General features: G+C 38.2%; 1 protein-coding gene across 2 annotated transcripts in view; it reads left to right on the top strand.

The window, feature by feature from the left end:
* The window catches only part of TTC28 (tetratricopeptide repeat domain 28), a 625,414-nt gene that overhangs the window by 194,702 nt on the left and 404,876 nt on the right, over nucleotides 1-25,836 (top strand). The window contains exon 1 of one of the 2 annotated variants that reach the window (XM_038575520.1): nucleotides 5,804-6,600. The exons of the other annotated variant lie outside the window; for it this stretch is intronic. Within the exon in view, the coding sequence (XP_038431448.1) occupies nucleotides 6,574-6,600 (27 nt within the window). The 5' untranslated portion in view covers nucleotides 5,804-6,573. Of the gene's footprint in view, nucleotides 1-5,803; nucleotides 6,601-25,836 lie in introns of those variants that run through there. 2 annotated transcript variants of the gene reach the window in all.

The raw sequence follows: 25,836 nt of genomic DNA, 5'->3' as shown, positions 1-25,836 counted from the left end.
GTAGCTGTGGATCTGAGAAATGGTGTTCTTGCTGTTTGATACTGGATCTTTGAAACAATAAGCTAAATTATGTTATTTTGAACTGTGTTAGCTTGATAATTTTATATAAATAATTACTAATGGAGAAAGTATATTGGTAGAATGGTAATTCTGTAAATATTTCAAAATAATTACCAATTCAATTTAGATTAAGCAAAATAAAGACATAGTATTGGTATGTAAGAGCATTTAGGTAATGGTCTTCTATCAAGTGGTACCTGTTGAATGAAACCTCAACTACTCATCAGACAGCAGGGGAAGAAATGCCATACAAATAAGTGATCCAAAGGAAATATACTTAAATGATTGAAAATGAGTTTAAAATCTTGGATCCCAGGCAGCCCCGGTGCCTCAGCGGTTTAGCATCGCCGTCAGCCTGGGGTGTGATCCTGGGGACCTGGGATCGAGTCCCACATCAGGCTCCCTGCATGGAGCCTGCTTCTCCCTCTGCCTGTGTCTCTGCCTCTCTCTGTGTGTCTCTCATGAATAAATAAATAAAATCTTAAAAAAAAAAAAATCTTGGATCCCTTTGAAGTTTTAGATCGAATCTGTCTTTCCATAGAAACATATTCTCTGTCTTCTTTCCTGATACAATCCACTGTTCTCAGACCCCTTTCCCCCAGATTAAAGAACTTTTATTAAGTCTAACAAAGTCTGAGTATGGGAGATTACTCTTAGTCTACAGACCATGTGTGGTGGTATGTATATGGATTCACAGATGCCTTCAGAAGACCACCCCCCCAGATTAGGAACCATGTAGGTCCCTTAATTTACATATGGAAAAGTGAGGCCTTGACTGGTTTAAGTCAGCAGTCACAAATTATGGCATGCAGATGGAATTTAGACCTACAGGCATGTTTTGTTTGGCCTGTTAGGATGCTTTAAAATTTTCAAGCAAACAGTTAAAAATCAGGAAATTTTTAGCTTCTCATGAAAATTTAGAGTTTCTGGCACTGTTATACTGATGTTCCTGCATAACATCAATTGAGAAAAATTATGTCTCAGCTACCTCTTTTACATTATTCATGTATCTTCAGGTTTACAATACTCACAATTCCCTTTTGTCTTATCCCTGACTGTATTTCATTTACTCATGTCATGTGCCTTGCTCTTATGAAAATTTTTGTTCTATTAGTAAATCAGAGGCAGAGTAGAAAATAGAAACTTTTCTCTTGACCCCAAAGCAATTGTAGGTTTCTGCTTTCATCACTCAGGCATTGATTTATAAGCCTTTGGTTCTAGCCCTCCCATTGCCATTGACTTGCTGTGTGGTATTGAACAAATTACTTAACCCCTCGGAAATTTAGTTTTGATATCTGTCAAATAGTCATAGTAAGCGTTTTATCTTTTTAATTTTAAATTAAAAAAATTATTTATTTATTTATTTATTTATTCATTCATTCATTCATTCATTCATTCATTCATGAAAGACACAGAAAGAGAGAGGCAGAAACACAGGCAGAGGGAGAAGCAGACTCCCTGTAGGGAGCCTATTGTAGGACTTGATCCCAGGACCCCGGGATCACCACCCAAGCCAAAGGCAGACTCAACCACTCAACCACTGAGCCACCGAAGCGTCCCTCATAGTAAGCATTTTAATAGTTTATGTAGTTTAAAAAAACTAAAGGTTTATATAAAAAACAGCCTTATAATATTTATATTATAGGGTTAATATTTTGTTACATATTAGATTGCTTAAAAATGCTGGTTCATCCAAAAAATAAAAAATTTAGGTATTTACGAGATCCAAATTATGGAAGTAGTCCCAGTGTCCCTGGATAGATGAATGGATAAAGAAAATGTGGTGTATGGTGTGTGTGTGTGTGTGTGTATACACACATAAATAATAGAATATTAGTAGTAGAGTATTACTCAGCCATCAGAAAGTAGTAGATTATTACTCAGCCATAAAAAAGAATGAAATCTTGCCATTTGCAATGACATGGATGGAGCTAGAGAGTATAATGCTAAGCAAAATGAGTCAGTCAGAGAGACAAGTACCATATGATTTCACTCATATGTGGAATTTAAGAAACAAAACAAATGAGCAAAGGACAAAGAGAGAAGCTAAGAAACTGCCTTTTTTAAAATTAAAATTTTATTTATTTCCTCAGAGACAGAGAGAGACAGAAAGAGAGAGAGGCAGAGACACAGGCAGAGGGAGAAGCTGGCTCCATGCAGGGAGCCCTACCTGGGACTAGATACCCGGTCTCTCACACCCTGGACTGAAGGCAGCGCTAAACCACTGAGCCACCCAGGCTGCCCTCAGAAACTGACTCTTTGTTTTTTTTTTTAAGATTTTATTTATGTATTCATAGAGACACACACACACAGAGAGGCAGAGACACAGGCAGAGGGAGAAGCAGGCTCCATGCACAGAGCCTGACGTGGGACTCGATACAGGGTCTCCAGGATCACACCCTGGGCTGCAGGCGGCGCTAAACCGCTGCGCCACTGGGGCTGCCCAGAAACTGGCTCTTAACTATAGAGAACAAACTGATAGTTACCAGAGGGGAGGTGGGTGGGGGAATGGGTGAAATCTCTGATGGGAATTAAGGAGTGCACTTGTCTTTGATGAACACTAGGAGAGATATGGAAGTGCTGAATCACTATATTGTCCACCTGAAATTAATACAACATGTTAACTATATTGGAATTAAAATTATGTTAGCTATACTGAAATTAAAATTAAAAAATGGAACTGGGTGACTGGGGGAATTAGTAGTAGTGTCCAGTAAACAATTTAAATATATGTATTAAAAATGTAAAAATAAAGAAAAATGCTGCTTCATTTGTGCCCTTTGCCTACTGTGATACCTTCAGTGACCTGCATTCTATAGGATATAGTCCAAATTTCTCTGACTTAAAATGTTCCCTACCATTTGGTTCCAACATACCTTACCAAAGTTTCTTTTACTTTGTATGGAATGGAATGGACTTTGACTCATTCACCATTCATTCCCTCACCCCCACTCTGCCCCATTCATTCTTTTCCCCCCAGAATATCAAGCACTTCTGCTGTACCAGGCACTATTTGGGGCACAGGGGTTTACAAAGCTGAGCAAGACAAATCTCTGTCTCTAACATTCTCACACTGAAACCTCATATTTTAGGGAGGTAAAATAAATGTCTCTTGAATACATCTTGTATATGCTTGTATCTTTTGTTCACACTATTCTCCATTTTCTTTTTCTTTCATTGTTTTATTCAACAAGTATTTAATGATTGCTTATTGTGTCAGGTATTTTTCACAGACTGTTGGTATTATAACAGAGCGAAGTCCCTGCTCCCTTGGAATTATGTTCTTGTGAGATGAATACGACGTTAAATAAACAAACGAAATATATGTCATAAGGGCTATCAAGTAAAATGTAGCAGAGTAAGGAAGATGGAACATTAAAGTGTGTGGGTCATGGTGCTATTATTTTAGAAGGAATGGTGAGAGACAGCCTTTCTAATATGATATTTGAAAAAAGTTCTGAAGGAGCTAAGGGAGAGAGCCAAGAGGCTATCTGGAGGAAAAGTGATTTAGATAGGGAGTACAACTAATATATGCTAGATATGTTCAAGGGACAGTGAGGTGGCCAGCAGGGTAAGAGTAGGGTAGGAGCTGAGAAAGGGAGCAGGAAGGGGTTAAGAGATGAGGTCTGATAGGTAGAAGGGTCTGGATCCTGAAAGTCATTCCTGACTGTGGTAAGCAACTTGGCTTTTGGCTCTAGAGTGAATTGTATCTTCTCTGAATTATAACCACACTGTCCTTTGTGAAACCTTCCTTGATTAGCCTGTTTACAATGATTGCTCCTTCTAACTTCTGGAACACCAACTGACTATATAACTCCTTTGTTACTTAACTAAGGCAATGCCTGGTTGTCTTCTTATAGGTTTTTTGTTTTGTCCTAGCTTCTTTGTAACTTCCTGTAGCATAGGGACTTAGTCTAACATCTTTCTATCCTAATTGTTATTTTGTACCTAGTTGGCACATAATATATGTTTGTTTGGTGAGCTCCTGGCCTCAGATGTCAGCAGTAGGAATTTGAAAGTGATATCTAAGAAAGAAGTGATAGGACTTGGTGATAAGAAATGATGGAGGAATTTCTTAACATAAGGAGTAACATGAAGGTTTTGTTATCCTGGAAGAATAACAGTGCTGTGGACAGATAAAGGAAAGTTGGGAAGAGAAACTAGTTTTGGGGTAGATTGATGAATTTGGTTTACAGTTTACTGAACTTTCCATGCTAGTAGGATATCCAGGTTAAGCTGTGTGGAATAATATGGGTATGTCAGAACATATACAAAGTATTGGTGCCATTTGCTGGTATTATTTGACTGCTGACTACTGTATGTAATTTCAAGAGCAGGATTAGCCTCTTACTCATATTTCTAGTACCTGGAACAAAGGCTGGAAAATAATAGGTGCTTAAGCATAGGCACTTCATAATTGTGTTTTTTTTAAAAAAGATTTTTATTTATTTATTCATGAGAGACACACACACACACACAGAGGCAGAGACATAGGCAGAGGGAGAAGCAGACTCGCTGCGGGGAGCCCCATATGGGATTTGACCCCAGAACCCAGGTATCATGCCCTGAGCTGAAGGCAGACGCTCAACCACTGAGCCAGCTGAAGGCAGTTGCTCAACCACTGAGCCACCCAGTTGTACCGGCACTTCATGGTTTTACTGAAATGAGAGGTAGTTATGATGCATGTCATGAAAGGGTCATAGTCTCTGGAGTTGTGTTATTGTGGGTCTGAATACCAGCCCTACCACCTTCCATGTGTTGTGGTCTTGGTTGAGCTTGTGACCCCTCTGAAGCTCAATGTCCTCATCTGGCAAATGGAATAATGAGACCTTCCTTGCAAGGCTGGAGATAATGAATGTAGGCATAGGTCCTGGCAGAGATAGTGGTTTAAGGAATAGTACCTATTCACTCAGCTATTATCAGTTAATATTATTATTAAAAAAAGATCATGGTTTCAACATTGAATTTCAGACTCAGGCTCAGAAAGTATCTCAAAAATAATTTGTTTCAGATAACTATTTTGGGTACTTTAATAACATTTATAATCAGATATAGTGTTCAGTCTGCATATAATCACCCACATTGGCCAATCCTGCCAAAGCATCTAGAACTTGGAGAGTAATAAGTTAAACATTGTAGGAACTTCGACTCATAGTACATCAGTTACTATTATTGTGTACATTAGTATTCTAGTAGCTTACATCACCCATTATATTCCCATCTAACAAAATAGCCTCATGGTGGGATAGGAATTCATAGACATGTTGGATGACAGATAATAGTGGAATTACATAGTATCTTGTGTTTAGAGATGTAGCTCCTTAAATAAGATGGAATCATTTTACAGAAGATGAACGAAACAATCTCCATAGCAATAGTTTATAATAATAAAATTAGTGCTTTACTTAGACAAGCAGAGTCTATTCCTAATTTTTTAATCTTTTAAGATATCTGAAATATTTTTTTCTTCAAATTACACATTGAGATTTTGTAGCCTTTTGGTCTGGAGTCCCTTTTCAGTTTTTTTCTCTTGATGTAATTCACAAATTCAAATACATCTTTTGAAATAGTTTCCTGATTTTGTAGGTCTCTCCTGGCTCTGATTCTTGAGGAGCTGTTGTTAGGTATGTCTCCAACTGTATGCTTACTTTTGCTTTAGAACAGATGTCGTGGCACTAAGACCCAGAAACCGTTTGCTCTGTGTGGCTGGAGCTGGGCAGGCGGTGCTCACACTGAAGGGAAGGAAGTCATTAGTGCAGACTGAGCTGTGGAGTTGGGTTCTTGCAGGATTTCCTTCCAGCCTTTCCCCACTAAGGTTCTTGGGAATTAAAAAAAAAAAATCTAAACACACAAACCAAGTTTTCCTATTTACAGTGTTCAGGGAAGGTAGGCATTTTGGGAAGGGCAGATCCTTTTCCCAAGTTAGCCAAGAACGAAGAAAAAAAAACAGCGTAAGGAAGCTCTGATTACAGATCTTTGGAATTTTCTTTGCTAAATTTTACAAACGAGAAATACACCCAGAATTTTGGGAATTGCTCCAGGCTGCGCGTGAGGGTTTGATTGCTTGTCTAATCTTTTTTTTGAGAAGAGGAGAATTCGCCAAAAGGGGTTTGGATGGCAGGAGCCCGGCTCGGTTTCCGCAGCAGCTCTCGTCCGGAGTCTCTTCTCTGAGGGAGGGTCTCTGTAGCCGGCTTGGAGACCCCCTGCCGCAGACTCCTTTTGCAGGCGCTGGCTGGGGCGGGGGGGAGGGAAAATGCCCCGCTCTGGCAGGAGTACGCTGGCTGCTGCTGGGACTTCCTAGCCCGGTGGGAAGTGTGTTCGTGGTGTGGGGATACTTTTCATTGAACTGAAGGCGAAAAGACTGGACTCTCCTGGGCTTTTTCCCTTTGCAGTGAATATGGGAAAGAATTAGGGGGTGGGAGGGAGGCAGCATGACTTGCAGTCGCTGCTGCCCTGCATCTGCCCCCAGCCCCCAGCCAGCATCTTGATGTTCCACGTATCGGCTGTACAAATATGATGAAATGGCAGCCCCGGAAGAAGGTAAGTGTCCTGGAGTGGGGACGGGGCCCTGACGCCCAACCCAGGGAAGGGTGACTGGGGGCGGTTGCCCTCGGGTCCCTCCATCCTTTCCGTAGTTTGCTGGGCTGGCCGGACAGGCAGCTCTGTCCCTTTAGGGACTTGGCGCCAGTCCCTCAGGGACGAGTTACAAGTCAAGTTTACGTCCACTGCCCTCTTAAGTTTTTCCTTCTTGGTATCCCTGGACTCTCAGGGGTGACAGCTCAGAAACACCCCTTTGCTTTAGAAGCCCCGTGAAGCCAGCGACAGGATTAGCTTTGCAGGACCTGTCCAAGAGCTGCCCGAGTCCAAGGGCTCGGTGGTGCCTGTCTCTGGGGGACCATTTGGGGCTGCACCCCCAACACATTCCAGTGTCCCTGCAGGTGGGTGTTGTAGCACCTACTTCCCCAAGGGGTTAATAGGTTGCGAGCTGCTGGCAGCTGCTTCCCAAGGGCCCCGCTGGGGGGCGAGCATCCCCAGCACAAACGCCCAGCCCCAGCAGCTGGTTCCCGGGCTGCCGGCCTCGGGGCCTCCTGCCCCAGCGCCTGGGGCCGGGCCGGGCCTTCTGCCTGCGGGGCTCCCGGGCCGCCGCGTGGGCCGGTGCGAGTGCGCGCGCCGGCCATTGTGCACGGGTGTGTGTCTGTGCGTGTCAGCGTGCACGGGCGTGTGTGCATCGATCGTGGGGAAGTGGGGGAGGGGGCACTTTGCTTTTTGCGAGATTATTTCCTAATATGGCTCCTTTGTTGAGAACTCAAGAAAAAAAAAATCCAGTGGTTCTATCAAAATAAATTGCTATTGGTCCCAGAAATAACGTTCTAAATGTGGGACTGGTCCCTACCCCAGGACGCTCAGGGAGAAAGACAGCTTTCTTTAAGTTGTTGGCTGCTGTAGGTTTGGCTAGGGCTCCCTTTTGCTAACTTGTCTGGCACTGTTAGGTGAACCCAGTGGTACATAGCATAGCAGGACCCCCCCCTCTTTCAAATACCTCATTTGGCTATGGTTTTTATTGACATTCTCCTGAAGGAAAACACAGCGAACTGAATGTGCTGTGCCCCTCCCCAGCCTTGACCTGTCTCTGTTAGCAGCTGCCTGGTGTTTTACTTGAACTAGCTTAGCTAAACTGACTCTTCCTTTGTGGCATGATGTGTGATACCGTGTTTTACATCAGAGTTGAAATAGAAATCATGTGTGAAATGATTTTTAAGATATTGTGCATTTGCTATATTGCTAGAGAATCTAACAACCCCCTTCTTTAGTATAGCCTGATAAATTGAAAGGTTTGCTTTGATATCTATAATACAATTTTGATCTCTGACACTAAGTTATTTTCTTACCTCATCCGGAAGTTAGAATCTCTTTTATATTAGTTCTCATCATAGAGTTTCTTTCAGTGAGATTGGTTTCATTTACTTTAGTTAAGAGATCCATGTTTCAAACCCCCCCCCCCATCCTGACAAAAATTAGGTTGAGGAAAACCATAGAAGAAACCACATAATTAAGCAATTTAAATAGATGCAGTGTATTCCTAAAGTGCTCCCCCATTTCTTCTATATTTGTAAATTGCATATTTATGAGTACTTTTAAGATGTCTGTAAACTATACATTCATAAATGTCTGTTTTTTCTATTTTACCCAATATGCAGTAACTCATGTGGTTATGTCTGTGGAAACCCCTCTGGGTACCGGTATTGCTTGAACCACGGAAGTATTATTCTTGGCAGTCAGGTGGATTTCTGGACTCTGGAAGATTCTGTTTCAAGTGTTAGGATTCACTCTGCAGTATTTACTCACTCTGTGATGCTTAAATTGCTATACCAGAAGGCTGTGTTTATTCACTGTATTCATAATCCCAAACCATCATGTTATAAAGATCCAGATATAATTCTACGGAGTTCATAGAAGATTAAAAAATAAGCTGAGCCATCAAATACTGTATGATTATTTGGTGGTGTCTTGAGAACAATTCTTGCTTCTTCTTCATTGGAAATGGAAGCTTCCTTGGATGATACTCAGTGTTCAAAACCTGGTAGGGTACCAGTAAGTCTTTACAAGGATTAGGCTTATTTTCTTATTCTTCCAAGAATACTCTCATGATCGGATCATTGCCATGGTTTCTGGCTGGGTCTGCTAACACATTTGTAGTGGAACAGTCACATGCCATGTGTTTTGCCAAACTGTTTCATAAAAATCATTTACACTACAGATGAAAAGTGATACTGCATTGATGTGATTTTAACAAAGCTAGGAAGATCATCCATAGAATGCTGGCTGCCCCAAATAGCATTTGTCTATAGCTGGGCTTTATGACTAGGAATGGTTGGTAACTTGCTATTATGGGGTTCTGTCTGTCACCAGTGCTGGCTTTCATAAATTCTGGGCTAACTATAAAAGAATGACTGTAGGTTCTAGGTTTCTTTGTTTCTAACTGAGCATGCAGCTGGGGTACATGATGGAAGGGGAGCTTCTTACTCCTCTTTGCTTACTGGCTGAATTAAACTAAATATTAAAATTCAAGATGTCCCCTACAAAGTATTCAATTAGGGTGTCCTAACTTTTCATAGAAACCCCCACAACATGATTAATCATGTTCAACCCTCAGAATCAGAGAGGAGCTTAGGACCCAGTCCTCCAAAGCCTCCCACCAAGAGCCCTATAATTACCCTAAAGAGTAAGATTCTGTGTAATTGTGATTGCATCATGGTAAGAATGGCAGTTAATATCATGCAATTAGCAGCTACCATTTTTAAAGCACCTGTGCTATGCTAGTAGGCATCTCTACTTGCTCTATACGCATTCATTTACTTCTTTTCCAGTGAGGTGGTAGGTGTTATAAGTTGCATTTTACAAATTAAGGAAACAGGTTTAGAGAGATGTAGTGACTTACCCAGCGTAACGCAGAATGGCAGGGTCAGAGGTAGGATTAGACAAGCCCTTGTTTACTTCAAGATGTGTGTTCTTCACCATTGTACTTGGGAATTTATCCAAGAAAGATAAAGCCTGACTGCTGAAGTGATCTCCATATAAGAAGGTTTGCCATAGCTTTGCTCCTGCATTTCTGGATACTGGCACCAAGATGTTCTTCTTCCTTCTCCTTCTTGAAAAAACACGGTGATTTTATCTACCTCCAAATTCTTGGAGCATTTAGAATCTATGCTGTTTTAGGCTGATTGTCTTTTAAATTGATAGCAAGCTTTAAAAAAAATCTCTTTATGTATATATCCAGTCTCTCAATTATATACTTCAGTCTCCTTGAGTTCAGGAACCATATCTCATAGCTCTCTTTCTCTTTTTTTTTTTTTTTCGGTGCCAAGGATAATATAGTTGCTCAATATGTGTTTTGGGAGATAAAGAGAGGGAATCTTAAGCAGGCTTCACACCCAGCATGGAGTCCTATGTGGGGCTTGATCTCATGACCCTGAGATCATGACCTGAGCCGAAATCAAAAGTTGGATGCCCAACCGACAGAGCCACCTGGGCACCCCTCTCAACAAGTATTTGATGTAAAAGTAAGTAAGAACTATTACTTTGTAGAAATTATATTTTTAGACTTTCTTATTCTAAGAAACAGTAGGAAATTTAAATGTAAAAAGATTCAAAATATTTCAGTTGATTCATAGATATTAGAGTGTAGTGGGTTATTAAAGAGCACCAGAGGGATCCCTGGGTGGCGCAGTGGTTTGGCGCCTGCCTTTGGCCCAGGGCGCGATCCTGGAGACCCAGGATCGAATCCCACATCAGGCTCCCGGTGCATGGAGCCTGCTTCTCCCTGCCTGTGTCTCTGCCTCTCTCTCTCTCTCACTCTCTCTCTCTGTGACTATCATAAATAAATTAAAAAAAAAAAATAAAGAGCACCAGAATATTTTGGCACTGACTTCTGGTCTTTTGTAAGGAATATTAGGGAGGGGACAACCATACTTTCCACAAAATATCTACCGACAGTCATTGTTAAGACACACTACCAGAATCCATAGACCAGACTCCTGGTTCAGTGTCATGATCATTTTATTAATGTAACCTTATTGGCCTGGCAAAATATACTTTCCCTGTTTACACATTAAGAGGCTATCATGTAGCACATTGTTTTTATCTTGTACTTGCAGAAATGGTAGTAATTAAAATGCTCATCTCATAGAAACATGTTTGTTTACAATTCTGAAGTGATTTCTGCTCTTTAAAATCCAAGGATTAGTATCAGATAACACTGTGTAAATAAGACTGCAGTCAAAACCTGCAGGAAAGCGGCTGCTGATTGGATTTTTTCATTGCTTATCTAATGTTATTTTACTGTTCACACATAATAAAAGATCATTAATAGGAAGATGTCACATAAGCTACATTAATTATGTCATTTGAGAATCATATGATGTATTTATCTTGTTATACTTGTCACATTAATATAACGTGAATCTGGCTTCTTAAATGATTTCTCTGATGGAGCTTCATTTAAAAAACTTGTTTGGAAGCTCACTTGTAAGGATTCCATTCTGTAAATTTGTGTCTTGGAATAGCTTATTACTTTTACAGAAGAGTGTATTTCAAATTCCTGTACTTTCTCTATGGTACAGTATTTTGTTTCTGAATTAGAAAGCTAAGGCTTAAATTTTAACTTTACTAAATTACATACTTACCTGCCTGAATGCTATGCTAGTTATTATGATACTATTAATTTTGAACTATGGCTTATATAATAGTGTAAAATTAGACTTAAAAATAATCAGACATTGTAGACAAAAGTAATTATAAAGAGAAGTCTCACACATTTCATGATAAAGGTCTTTCTACAAATCTGTTCTGTATACCATTCCCAGATTAGTGAAACCTAGAGGCCCAGGTTTTAGTTCTGGCACTTCCCATGACTTGTGTCCTTGGGCATGTCATTTAATCTTTCACATCTGACTCCCCACTGTTAGAGGTTAGCACCTCATTATCACTTGCTCAATCTACTGCAAATGGCATCCTAATGATTTTTTTTCCTGGTCTCTTTTTTTCCTCTGGTTTTTCCTTCTTACTCCTTTTAGAGTAATTGTTAACCACACTACCCCCCACATCTGTTCACATTATTCACCTCCTTAAAACCCTGCTGTGTCTCTCTATTGTCTCATAGAGGTCTTCAAAGTGGGTAAACACACCTTGGGTTAGGGGCCATGCAAGAAAATGGCTGGGTTTGGGAGAAAATAGAACTTCTGTTTTTATGTATTTTTTAATTTAAAAGAATAAGAAATTTAAGTTTTATTGATCTTTCAGTATGGTTTGCCATTCCTGTCCTCCTTTGTTCACAGGCTATCAGGGATTTGTAGTGGTGCCCACTCATTGTTCCTGTCAGTCATTTGTTCACCTTCAGTATGCTATGGGGTACTGTAGTTTCTATCATAAAAGATCTTGTCTTAGGTGATTAATTTTATTAGAAGAAGAAGAAAAAAGAAAAATGTAAATTATATAGTGATGAAGAGGATGGGCTCTGCAGCTAGACAGCCTGCGTTTGAATTCGAGCTCAGCTCCTTCATAGCTGTGTAGCCATTGCTTAACCTCTCTGTGCTTCACATGTCTCCTCTACTGAATGTGACTGGCACCTAGCTCTTAGTGTGCCCTAGAAGATATAATGTAAAATATGTACCAGGGGTGCCTCACACTTAAAATGTGCTTACTACCTTTTTCCTGTTGGTATAACTGTATCTTACAGTGTAGCTGGCCATGGCTCACCAAGGCTCCTGTGTTTTGCATTTACTCTGTCCTTTACCTAGAATACCTTCTCCTTGTCATTGGCTTGTGTTCTTTTTGTCACTGGCCATAACCTTAAGAGTTAACACAAACTTCTCCTCCTTAGTGAATCCTTCTTAATTGCTGAGCATAGTTGGCTGCACCCTCGTTTGACTGTACTTGTATGGGCTACCATCATAGCCCTGTCATTGTCAGTGTGTCTGTGTCTCCCGGTGTAAAGTTTTGAAGGAATAGGCACAGAGTAGGAGTTGAATGAGTAAATGTTTGAAAAAATGTAATGCATTTATTGATAGACAGTGATCTTCAATCAATTGGCAAAATTCTCTGACTTGCCAGTTATTGGAGATGTCTAACTTGCAAGTTTATCTCTGCCCATTTCTCACCCTCTTAGAATGCCATATGGACTATAAGTGAGGGTGATTCACTAAAGGGGTAATCTTAACTATGCACCTATTAAAGAAGAAGTCACAGTTATGAGGTAGTGGTTGTACAATATTGTGAATGTACCAAGCACAACTGTATCATATACTTTAAAATGGTTAATTTTGTATTATGTGAACTTCCCCTCAATTGAAAAAAGCGGGGGGGAGAGTTAACAGTTATTTGTGACACATCTCATGACTGATCATCTGACATCAGTACAGCAACACCATGGTTTTAAACCACTGGAGTAAATCTCTTTTCCCCTTAGCCTCAAATATTTTTAATTCTGTAAGATTGGTAAGGAATGGTCATCTACAGAAAACTACTTCCAGGAACGTTTGAGAAGCTGGGAATGGTCAGTAGACTTGATAAGAAGTGAAGGAAGTCAGTGATGAGAAAATCTGATTTGGCACCTTTAGTGTTCAGGAGCAAGCCAGTAAACATTGCCAGTGTGAGAGGCTACAGAGTTTAATTGGCCCAACCTCAAAAAAGGGCGCCAGCAGCCACCTTCATTTTGCTAGTCAGTTACAGTGATGACATATGTGGAAAACACAGTGGAAGCAAGAGGAAGCCTGAAGTCCCAGCTGGCCCTATCAGCTTTAGCTTCCACAGTGATTTCATTAAATCATTAATAACAATGTATGTTTTAGCTTTAAGATGTGTTAACACCATGTCATTTTATTGAAAGCCATAAAAATTATATCATTTAACTGACATTTTCAGGATTTATATGAATCCTTTGTCCTGAACTTTCTTGTTAGTCTCCCCCCTTTTAGGTTTTTGTAGCTAAAAAGAGTATTTTCATATGATTGAGACCTTTGTAATTTATTGTGTTAGAATGTTCTGTCTCTGTTATTTTGAGTATTCTATGCTTTTAGCATATATTTTAAGAAAAAATGTAAAATCGTGTCTTTTGGCTTATACCTGCTGTGTAATAAATTTAGCATTCTAGAAAACATACATGAAATGAACTTAATGGCAATTGTCAAAGCTGCACATCAGTTTTTTGCTGGTAGATGTCTCTTAGTTTGGATTATTAAAGGACTGAAATTTCTCTAGCTTATTTCTGATTATGTAAGTCAATGTCCATTCATAAAATACACCCATATTTCTAGAATCATTTAGTTTGTGGGAGATAATATTTTGGATTCCTATCATGTCAGGGGACTGAGACTTGTAGAAGTACAGATTCTGAGGCAATTCTGAGTTAGAGAGCAGTTAATATTTGGAATAGCGTCAAAGTGGAGTTAGGAGCCAGGAGATCCTTGTGGGAACTGTGTTTGGATATGTACTATCCCAATATGCAATATACATAGACTTGAAGCTAGAAAGGTAATAGCTGGGGCTAGGGAAGGAAGAAACTCTTAAGGAAACTTTGTTGCACGCTCTGGGATAACTTGTTTGTATTCTATATTGGCATGCTAACACTGACTAGATCAGATATATATAGCTTTTTTTTCCATTGGTAAATGATTCATTATTTTAGTTTGTCCAATGTAGGTGTTCCTTCTTTTAAGGAAAATCGAAATATAATTTTTTAAAAGATTTTATTTATTTATTCATGACACACACACACACACACACACACACACACACACACAGACAGACAGAGGGAGAAGCAGGCTCCATGCCAGGAGCCCGATGTGGGACTTGATCCCGGGACTCCAGGAACATGCCCTGGACCAAAGGCAGGTGTTAAACCGCTAAGCCACCCAGGGATCCCCCAAAATATAATTTTTAAAATCTGAAAACAGACTGAAAGCCAACTTACTTTACATAACTAAAAACCTTGAATGTCCCTTATATTTATCTGGATCATTACTTCACTACTCTGACAATTAGTTGTTAAGCATTTTTTATATTTTTAATAGTTATAAATGAACATAACAAGTATGCATATACATATTTCAGGATTATGTGCAATTGTGGTATCTGTGAAAAACTTTATGCTTAAGCCCAGACCTGCCAGATACTTTTGGAGCTGTGTTTGTGGAGTTGAGATTCTCAGGCATAGGTAAGATTGTTTTTGAGGAGTAGAGAGAAAAGTGCCATAATGAGTGATTGTGGACTCATTTTAATTTTGATTGGGCGTTGGGTTTTTATTACCTAATAATTAGCTTTTTATCCAATAAGAGGGTGGGCTTGAGAAAGAAAAGATAAAATGCAAACCACTTTGTTTTACTGTTAATTTTGGTAAAGATTTTAGGTTAAACCATGTGAAATTGCTGATGTTTAACCATCTTTTACCTACAGAAATAGAAATTTATTATGGTTCAATTAATATTTGGGGGTTAGGAATGGTGGTGATAAATATTGAAATTAAGACTAAAATGTGTTTGGGGGATTAATTATGAATTAATTTCAAAGTCACTATGGTTTCCATGGAAAATTGCTACACTAATATTTAATTTATCTATAGTGTTCATATGAATTTCTTGTTAACTCAAACTTAATTCATTAATCCTGCCAGCCCCTGTTAAGTTTCTATCATTTTTTTTTATGTGAAATTTTCTAAAATATATTACACATTTTCTTCTTTCTTAAACAGTAGGTTCTAAGTGTGATGTAAGCTTCTCCGGATTACTTAGGGTATTATCGCAAACATGAATTATTCTACTTTGCTATATAGTACAGCAACACTACAGAAGCTTTTAAGAATGTGGAATTTTTTCCCATACTGAATGACCCTAGGTTGCTCTCTGTTTCTTTAAAATACTTTTATGTTGTCTTTGTACATATTTTTCCTATCTTTCCATGTTACCCAAAGCAATGCATCTGTCATGTACCTACCTTTTGCAATTCTGTTTTCTGTCTGTGGTGGGTAGGAAATCCAGTTGAGTCTTACCTTGTGATTAAGATGAAAGTACTTTGAATGAGGGTTTCTCTTATGAGTGTGTGAACTTTAGATTGTGACCTGTGGCTTTCTATTTTGACTACATAGAGGTTTTTGGTTTTTTAAATTTTCTTTAATTTTGATTTTGTTTTTTTTTTAATACTTTCTGATTTTAGGCTAGGTTTTAGATAGTTGAAATGGTTAAATTAGTGACCTTTTGATAAGTGAGATACTTATTATGCCGTTGATTACTGTTAGATATTCGAGGATGCACGGTCACAGGAATTGAAAACATTTGAATGATTTGATAAATACCAGTATAGTTTTTCTCTTCTCTGTCTTTGCTTTGGTGTATCTGGCTTGGCATTTTATTTTTTTAAATTTAATTAATTAATTAATTAATTAATTAATTTGGCTTGGCATTTTAAAAATAACTTGTTCATATATATATACACACAATAAAAGATTATGGCAGAAGGGCACCTGGGTGGCTGAGTGGTTGAGTGTCTGCCTTTGGCTCAGGTCATGGTTCCGGGGTGCTGGGATCAAGTCCCGAATGAGGCTCCATATGGGGAGCCTGCTTCTCCTTCTGCCTTTGTCTCTGCCTCTCTCTCTGTGTCTCTCATGAATAAATAAATAAAATCTTTAAAAAAAAAAAAGGATTATGGCAGAAAGAACTACTACTAGTAGTTTATGTGGAGGGTAGAATTACATACCTTAGGAGCACCTGGGTGGCTCAGTGGGTTAATAAGCCTCTGCCTTCAGCTCAGGTCATGATCTCAGGGTCCTGGGATCGAGAACCCTGCATTGGGTTCCCTCCCTCTCCTTCTGCCTGCCACTCCCCTGCTTGTGCTCTTTCTGTCTCTCAAATAAATAAATAAAATCCTAAAAAGAAAAAAAAAAAGAATTTCATATCCTAGGGAGTGTGATTGTCTTTGAGAAGAAATGACCAAAGAATGTGGGATTTAAATATTAATTAGTTACACATTAATCAACTAAAACATTATTTTTATAGTGACATAAATATTAATTGTTTTATTTATTTATTATTTATTTATCTTTAAAATTTTATTTATTCATTCATGAGACACACACACACACACACACACACACACACAGAGGCAGAGACACAGGCAGAGGGAGAAGCAGGCTCCACGCAGGGAGCCTGATGTGGGATTTGATCCCGGGACTCTAGGATCACACCCCAGGCCAAAGGCAGGCGCTAAACCGCTGAGCCACCCAGGGATCCCGTTACTTATTTTAAACAACTTTTTTAGTTTTGGCTTAGGTTCGTGGTAGACAGATTTTATGATACTGAGACTGAAACATTTTTAGAAATGAAAGGACCTTAAGGAACACTTAATGTTACAGATTAGGAAGCAAAGTACCAACCAGTAGGCTAAATTGGCACCCTCAGAATCATGTAGCTATTCCAAGGCTGGCCTAGATCTTAGGCCAGCCTGTGGGTATTTAGAGACTGTATCACTATACTGCTTCTACTGCTCTAGCAATTTGGAATGTAGGGTTGGACTTATTTCTAAAAAAAGACACTTATATAGATGGTATAGTTCAAAGATACAAGAAATCTATTTGCTTTCAGATATCTCTTCTGTGACTTCTTTTCCTAAAATTCTTTTGTGCTAATGCTTGAACATTCCAGAGTAAAATGCAAAAGCTTTTTTTTTTTTTTTCCTGTTTTGTTGGTTTTGCTATTACTTAGCAAGACATTCAGAAATGGGATCTGTAAAAATACCCTCTTGTCATAGCTGGTAGGGAGGGGTTCATGAACCATCAGGACCCTAGTCATGGAGAGGCCTGATTTGAGGTGGAGGATGGGGTTACTTTGATGGGAACCATGAGTAGCCTAGAATCAGCATTAAGGTAGGTAGGAGTGCTGAAATACTGACTCTATCTTTGGCCTTCCATCTTGTTCCTGTCTGTGCAATGACCTCCTCCAGTGCTATGTGTTCCAGGCCTCTGGAAATGTATGCCTTGGCCACAATGCAGGAAGGCTTGTTCGGATCTTCCTTAAAAGTGACACATGAAGGCTCCACTTTAGATAACTAGTAGAGATGCTCTGGTGCACAGATGGCATCACTTTAGATAACTACCCTGGGACCTCACCACTATGCCCCTAGCTTTATAAAAGCTATGGCTTGAGGTCCAAACAGGGCAGAAAATAGCAGTGGAGGATGGGGCAGAGAATGGTTGCCTACCACCTGGATCATCCATCTGTCATATACCCAACTGTCAGTAAGTTGCCCTGAATAAAATTCCTTGTAAATGTGTGGGGTGGTTTGCTTTGTTTTTTGGTTTTAAAGTGCCTTCTTGATCTGAAGGATACTTTACTGACTCTCCTCCATCTTCTAACAAGGGTTCTGTGATTTGAGGGGACAAGAGAACCAGTTGAGAATGGAAATAGAGGATGTTGGCCACACACTTCATGTATTCCATAATTTTAAGGAAGGACCAGTTCTAGGTCAGAGTAGTTGATGCAAAAGGACCACGAGTAAGGGAAGAAAAATTAATGACTATTATCTATAAAGATGAAGTAACTTACCTGAAAGTAAATGGTTTATGTTGGTTTATACAAGTGTGAACTAGACCTCACTGGTAAATAAATCATATCAGGATGTACTTTGTTCTAATTATTTCTGATGATAGTTATGGTTCTTGAGAAATTTTATTGAACCATATAAATGGTATCCCATTTATAGTGGTCATGAAACAATTTAGAAAAACTAGATTATTATGGGAACCAGTGTTTTCAGTAAATAACTATAACTGTGGGTAGGTTATCTGTGTTAATTTGAACAGAACTCTTATTTTTTAAAATGAATACATAACAGATCTTTGCATTGCACCATACTGACTTAAGAATGAATGAGAATATAAAATTCCTAAAGCTAATTTTTAAATTATAAATTTATATAATTTAAATTATAAATCTGTAGACTATTCTGCTAACATTTAGAAGTTGATTAAAAGAGGATAAAAATGTGGAGAAAGTAACTGGATTTCTTCATCTCTTAAAAATTTAAACAGAAAAATTCTAACTTTAAGAGATATCAGTTAAAGGAAAGATCTTCAATTATAGGTCATTGACTTATATGTGTTGTTACATATACAAGTATAATTAATACTTATATTGACCAAATCAGGGAAGCTTAATTGGCACAGAGGATATAATCTCATCATGGATGAGTTTTAAACACTAATGTAAAAATATATAATTTTTGGATAAATAGAACCAGATATTTGTTCAGAGTTTAAAATGTCTATAATTTCTTAATGGATTCTGTTAGCCATTTTTGAGACTGTTTCAATGATATATGCTGTTAAATGAGAAGAATTTTAAAAACCAAATTTCTTTTAAGTGATCAAATTATTAAACATTTACTAAAGCTTTTGGAGATGCAGATATGAATAAAGTACATTTTCTCTGGAAGGGAGGATGAGGCCAGTACACAAAATACCTGAAATGTGAGGTGGCATATGTAAAGTATTACCGGAGAGAGTCAATAAAAGGGGAGGTCACAGCTGAGTTGATAAAAGAAGGGAAAGGGTTTGGAGTTCGGTTTATTTATTTTTTTTTAATTTTTTATTTATTTATGATAGTCACACAGAGAGAGAGAGAGAGAGAGGCAGAGACATAGGCAGAGGGAGAAGCAGGCTCCATGCACTGGGAGCCTGATGTGGGATTCGATCCCAGGTCTCCAGGATCGCACCCTGGGCCAAAGGCAGGCGCCAAACCGCTGCGCCACCCAGGGATCCCCGGGTTTGGAGTTTGGAATAGAAATTCATAGACCAAGAGAGTCTACCTGGTGGAGTGGCGTTTTGGCTATAATTGGTGCGCTGATTTTTACCAGACAGAGGAGCTGAGGAGGCCATTCCAGGCAGTGAGAATAATGTAGGAGGGAAAGGCAAGCTCTGAGCATGTTTTTACAACATGGTAAGGAATCCCAGTTTGGCTGGAGGATAAGCTTCAAATGCCAGCTGAAATGCGGACAGTAATTGGCCCCAAAGATGGTGAAATTAGGTTTTCACATGCTTATTCTCCTCCTAATGCTTAGTGAGTAACTGGTTTTTCTCACCGTTTCTTATTAAAGAAAGATGAAAAACTGAGTAGGTTGCAAATGATGGGATTTTATTTGGCTCTGCAAGGATTTTTATAAATACTACAGCAGCTGTTTATATGTTTTTCATGATTGCCCTTATGCATATCAGAATGATTCTCTTCATTGTTTCTGCATAAGTCCACATTTGACTCAAGTTTATCTTTGAATGTTTGCCATTCTCATTTTGTTTGTACTCCCTTGGGTAGTATTACTTACCTGATGATAGGAATATCATAAATTTGGAATTCCAAGCACTTCCAATTTCAGAATGTCATCTCTTTACTACACATATTATGTAGTACTGTTAAACAGTCAGTTTGAGGTCTGTAGCACAATTCACAAAGCAACAATCTCTCCTGTATTTCCAAATAAAGTACTTGAAGGGAATGATATTTGCAGAATGTGCTATAGTGGTAAATTTAGAGAGTACAAGATAATTACTTGTAATTATGGCAATTTCTGTAAGGGAAATCATCTTAATTTGTTCCTACTAAGAAATAGAATTGCTCTACTCATAGCATTTGAATCTTTTTAGGAGATTAATGCTGTGTGCCTTCATTACTTTGAATGGACATTACAGCTTTTCACTACATCTGAAATTACCCCTTTAATTCATGCTTCTGTTTGAATTTCTGTTAAATGCAGTCTTCACTTTTAAAAAATCATATTCCAGAGCTCTTGTTGGAGAAAACTTACACGTCCATCCTAAGCAAGTTGTAAAAGAATAGTACATCTCTACTAGGAGAATAAACTCCCAAAGAAACTGTAGTCTGGATGGTGAAAAGAGTCTAACTTGTACTTGGAGCGTTCACCTGTCATGTTATTCCCTGAAGAGTTTAAAATTTAGATGGCCTTTAGGCTGATAGGTAATTACTATGGCTTAAAAATGATGCTGAATCTCCGAGCATTTTTATGAAGACTGCATTCTGACTACTTTTTTATTTTTAAGTATTTAATTATACCATCTGGAAAGGGTTACTTGTATGTAGTTAAGACAGAAAATTGGAGTGGGAAGAATGGGTTTATATGAGAATATAATTAATTGGAAAGAATATTGAAAACAAATGATGGACCTATGTCTCCATAGGTGACAAAGGTATTAAGTATGGAAAGCTAACTCATTAGGCTGAGATTGTCTAAAAAAAATGAGTGATTTCAGTCTTGAGAGCTAGTGGGGTAGCTTAAACAATTCTGAGTTTTCAATGAACACTTATTTCTTCACGTTATACATGAATTTATTTTGGCTGCAGGTGAGGTGACTTGGTGCTAAAATTTCTGTCTCCCTTGATATCAGGTACAGTACTTAGCAACCAGAAGCCATGCCTGAGTATAGCAGCTTTTAGGGAGGATCAGGTAACCCTGGTGAGAGGCAAAAGCCACAAGTGACTCAAGAGTTGTTCTTTGATTTTGAAATGTCCTGCCCTTTCTACTAAGACCTAAGTTTGTAGTCAAACTTGGGTTAATTGATTGAATAATTATTTCAATATGCATTTGTTGAGGGCCCATTATGTGCCAGATGCTGGCTATTTATTTCATAGTGAGGAGGGAAAATGAGTAATGCTTAATGGTAATAACTCCATTATCTCAAAATTTGGGATAGATCAGTTTAACCTTATGAATGTTTGCTAAGTAAGTTAGTAATTACTGGATTTGAGAGAACCAACTAATTTACTAACTATAAGCACTCTAATAATTTATGAAGTGTTAGATGTTGGGAGTACAGATTCAAATATAATATGATCCCCATTCTCAAGGAGCTTACAGTCTAGACAGGAAGTCAGAGGAGAAAATAAATTATTGCAATACAATGTGATAACAATGGTACCACATACAGGGTGCTATGGGAACATTGAAAAGCAGGAGGAGGAGGAGATGTGAGCTAAGCATTGAACTATGTGTACAAGTTGTCTGGGTTAATGATCAGTGTGTATTTCTAGAATAAAGACTTTCTTAACACTTCTTTCATTTTTATTACAGTGATTTTCAAAAGTAAACCAATTTTTGAAAGGGTTCAGCACATTCTGATTTCATTTATTAATCTCATGTTACTGTATCATAGTTTGATTTCCTTTTAATACTTTTGTAAGATAAATGTGCATTTCCTTCATATTCACCTCCAATTAGATTAGTTTTCACAGTTGGATTTTTAATAAAATGAGTGCTACCTTGAGTCTCTCTCTTTCTTTCTTTCTTTCTTTCTTTCTTTCTTTCTTTCTTTCTTTCTTTCTTTCTTTCTTTCTTTCTTTCTTTCTTTCTTTCTTTCTTCCTTCCTTCCTTCCTTCCTTCCTTCCTTCCTTCCTTCCTTCCTTCCTTCCTTCCTTCCTTCCTTCCTTCCTTCTTTCCCTTTCTTCCCTTCCTTCCCTTCCTTTCCTTCTTGTTTTTTCCTTCCCCTTTCCCTCCTCCCTCCCTCCCTTCCTTTCTTCTTTCCTTCCACCTTATGGCATAATGTCTTCCTTTTTAAAAAATACTTTAATATACAGACCTTTTGAATGTATTATACCCATATTAATTTTTTTCCTTAAATTTTTTTAAAAATTAGGAATGCAGTTCTCAAAGTATTTTTCATAGATTCACTGAGGAGGAAAAATTCTATGGTAAATAAATTTGGAAGTGTACACACTGTTTTCCTTTGGGGGTTTCATTTGGCATATTGTGAGGGTTTTGAGAAGTCCTACAATTAAGAAAGAAAGGAAGGGAGGAGACACTTCTTAACCTTTATTTGACAGAATGTATCCTAAATATGACTTTTTTACGGAATGAAAATATATGTATTTTGGGAATTGCTTTTTTTTTTTTTAAAGATTTTATTTATTTATTCATGAGAGAACAGAGAGAGAGAGAGAAGCAGAGACACAGACAGAGGGAGAAGCAGGCTCCGTGCAGGGAGCCCGACGTGAGACTTGATCCCGGGTCTCCAGGTTCATGCCCTGGGCTGAAGGCGGCGCTAAACTGCTGAGCCACTGGGGCTGCCCGGGAATTGCTTTTTAAAAATTTGATATTTTAAAAATTTATTGAGTATAGACATACAATGTTATATTAGTTTCAGGTGTACAACATAATCACTGGACAGTTCTATACATTACTCAGTGCTCACTGTAACAAGTGTAATTATCATCCATTACCATACAGTGTTATTAAAATATTATTAAAAATTTTTTTTAATTTAATTTTTTTATTCATGAGAGACACAGAGAGAGAAGCAGAGACATAGGCAGAGGGAGAAGCAGGCTCTATGCAGGGAGCCTGATGTAGGACTTGATCCTGAGACTCCAGGGCCACGCCATGGGCCGAAGGCAGGCACTAAACCGCTGAGTCATCCAGGGATCCCCCCAAGATATTATTAACTATATTCCTTATGTTTACTTTTCATCTCTGTGACTTATTTATTTTATAACTGGAACTTAGTACCTCTTAATCCTCTTCCCCTATTTCACCCATACCCCTGGTCCCTGACAGCCACCAATTTGTTTTCTGTATTCAAGTCCTTTTTTTAAAGTTTTATTTTTTACTTTAAAAATTTTATTAAAAAATTGTTTTAAGTATAGTTGACACATACTGTTACATTAGTTTATGTGTGTATAACATAGTGGTTTGACAAGTTTATACACTGTGCTATGCTCACAAAATAGCTATCATCTGTCATGCCATTACAGTATCATTGACTATATTCCTTATGCTGTGACTTTTATTCCTGTAACTTATTTATTCCACAAGTAGAAGCCTGTATTTCCCACACCCTTTCAGCCATTTTGTCCATCCCTCATCCCCCTCCCCCGGCAACCATCAGTTTGTTCGCTGTATTCATAGATCTGATTCTGCTTTTTGTTTATTCATTTGTTTTATCTTTTAGATTCCATTCCATATATGAATTAAATCATATGGTATTTGTCTTGGGATCTCTGGGTGGCGCAGCGGTTTGGCGCCTGCCTTTGGCCCAGGGCGCGATCCTGGAGACCCGGGATTGAGTCCCACGTCAGGCTCCCTGCATGGAGCCTGCTTCTCCCTCTGCCTGTGTCTCTGCGCCTCTCTCTCTCTCTGTGACTATCATAAATTAAAAAAAAAAAATATGGTATTTGTCTTTCTCTCTCTGACTTATTTCACTTGTGTAATATTCCATTGTGTGTATATATCACAATTTGTCTATTGATGGACAGGTTGCTTCTATATTTTGGCTGTTGTTAAAATGCTGCAATAAACATAAGGTGTATGTATCTTTTCAAATTAGTGTTTTCATTTTCTTTGGGTAAATATCTAGTAGTGAAATTATTGGATTATATGATAATTCTGTTTTTAATTTTTTGAGGAACCTTCATAATGGTTTGTACAGTGGCTGTATCAATTTACATCCCCACCAAAGGGTTCCTTTTCCTCCAAATTCTTCCTTACACTTGTTATTTCTTATCTTTCTGATTTTAGCCATTCTGACAGGTGTAAGGTGATACCTCTCTGTGTTTTTGATTTACATTTTCCTGAAGATGAATGAATGATGTTAAGAATCTTTTCATGTGTTTGTTGGCCAACTGTATGTCTTTTTTTTTTTTTAATTAAAAAAAATTATTTATTTATGAGAGACACACATAGAGAGAGAGAAAGGCAGAGACACAAGCAGGCTCCATGCAGGGAGCCTGACGTGGGACTCGATCCTGGGTCTCCAGGATCATGCCCTGGGCTGAAGGCAGCACTAAACCGCTGAGCTGGGGCTGCCCCAACTGTATGTCTTCTTTGGAAAAATGTCTATTTAGGTCCTTTGCCCATTTTTTAATGTGACTTTTTTTTTGGTGTTGAGTTGTATAAGTTCTTTATATATTTTGGATATTAACCCCTTGTCAGATATATATTTGCAAATATCGTCTCCCATTCCATAGGTTGCCTTCTTGTTTTGTTGACAGTTTCCCTTGCTGTGCAAAAGCTTTTTATTTTGATGTAGTCCCAATAGTTTAATTTCGCTTTTGTTTCCCTTGCCTTAAGAGATGTGTATAGAAATATGTTGCCATGACTAGTATAAGAGAAATTACTGCCTGTGTTCTCTTCTAGGATTTTTATGGTTTTAAGTCTCACATTTAGGTCTTTAATCCATTTGAGTTTATTTTTGTTTATGGTGCTAGAAAGTGGTCCAGTTTCATTCTTTTGCATGTAGCTGTCTGGTTTTCCCAGCATTATTTATTAAAGAGACTGTCTTGGAAATTGCTTTCTTTCTTAAAATCTTTGTTTTTGTATTAGATAAAAGAATTCAGACACGTAATCAATATGGAAATATTCTTATGGGCTGAAATTAATTAGAAGGAAATAACAAGAAAGAAGACAAGAGAAGAAAATAAAATGAAAGACTATAGGAATAGAGAAATGTGATAGAAAAATATTGGTAGTAGCAGAAAGGTTAAAAAAATTCTTGTAAAGGCTACAAAATGTTATTAAAATGAGACATAGTGAAATCCATTTATCAGGTTCCTGGATTTAATTTTTCCCTAGAGATATGAAGATATTGCTAAGTGCCAAAGTATTTTTCTCACATTTAATTTTTATAGTGCTTAAAACATTTTCCTACTGTTCTTCCTTAAAAATATTATGAAGGTTTCACTTTGTTATTAAAGGACTAAAATTTTTAACAATATAAAGTTAGATAAGAGAGCTGCTTAGTTCCCTTGGCAAATTTCACAATTGGGAAAACATTTTCTCCTTCCTGACTTTTTAAGGGCAGGTAAGGTTTTTTTTTTTTTTTTTTTTTAAAGATTTTATTTATTTATTAATGAGAGACACAGTGAGAGAGAGAGGCCGAGACACACAGGCAGAGGGAGAAGCAGGCTCCATGCAGGGAACCTGACATGGGACTCTAGCCGGGTCTCCAGGATCAGGCTCTGGGCGGAAAGGCGGCGCTAAACCGCTGAGCACTGCTGAGCCACCCAGGCTGCCTGAGGGGCAGGTAAATTTTAAGAGATTCTTTAAGGAAAGAATCTCTTAAGTCTTATGCTGCCTGTGATGGTGTGAATTGTAGTACTTAAGTCTCTGATAAAGGTATGAATTGTTCAATCATTTGGTTACTTTTTTTGATGGAATGTTTTTATTCTTTTGGAGCTCTACTGGATAAAAAGGTATTTCTGAATTTGATTAGGGGGAGGTCAGAGAGAGATA

This window comes from Canis lupus, chromosome 26 (assembly GCF_011100685.1).
Source record: "Canis lupus familiaris isolate Mischka breed German Shepherd chromosome 26, alternate assembly UU_Cfam_GSD_1.0, whole genome shotgun sequence".
NCBI lineage: Eukaryota > Metazoa > Chordata > Mammalia > Carnivora > Canidae > Canis > Canis lupus.
Note: the sequence above shows the minus strand (reverse complement) of the source record. Positions and strands in the feature narration are given on the sequence as shown.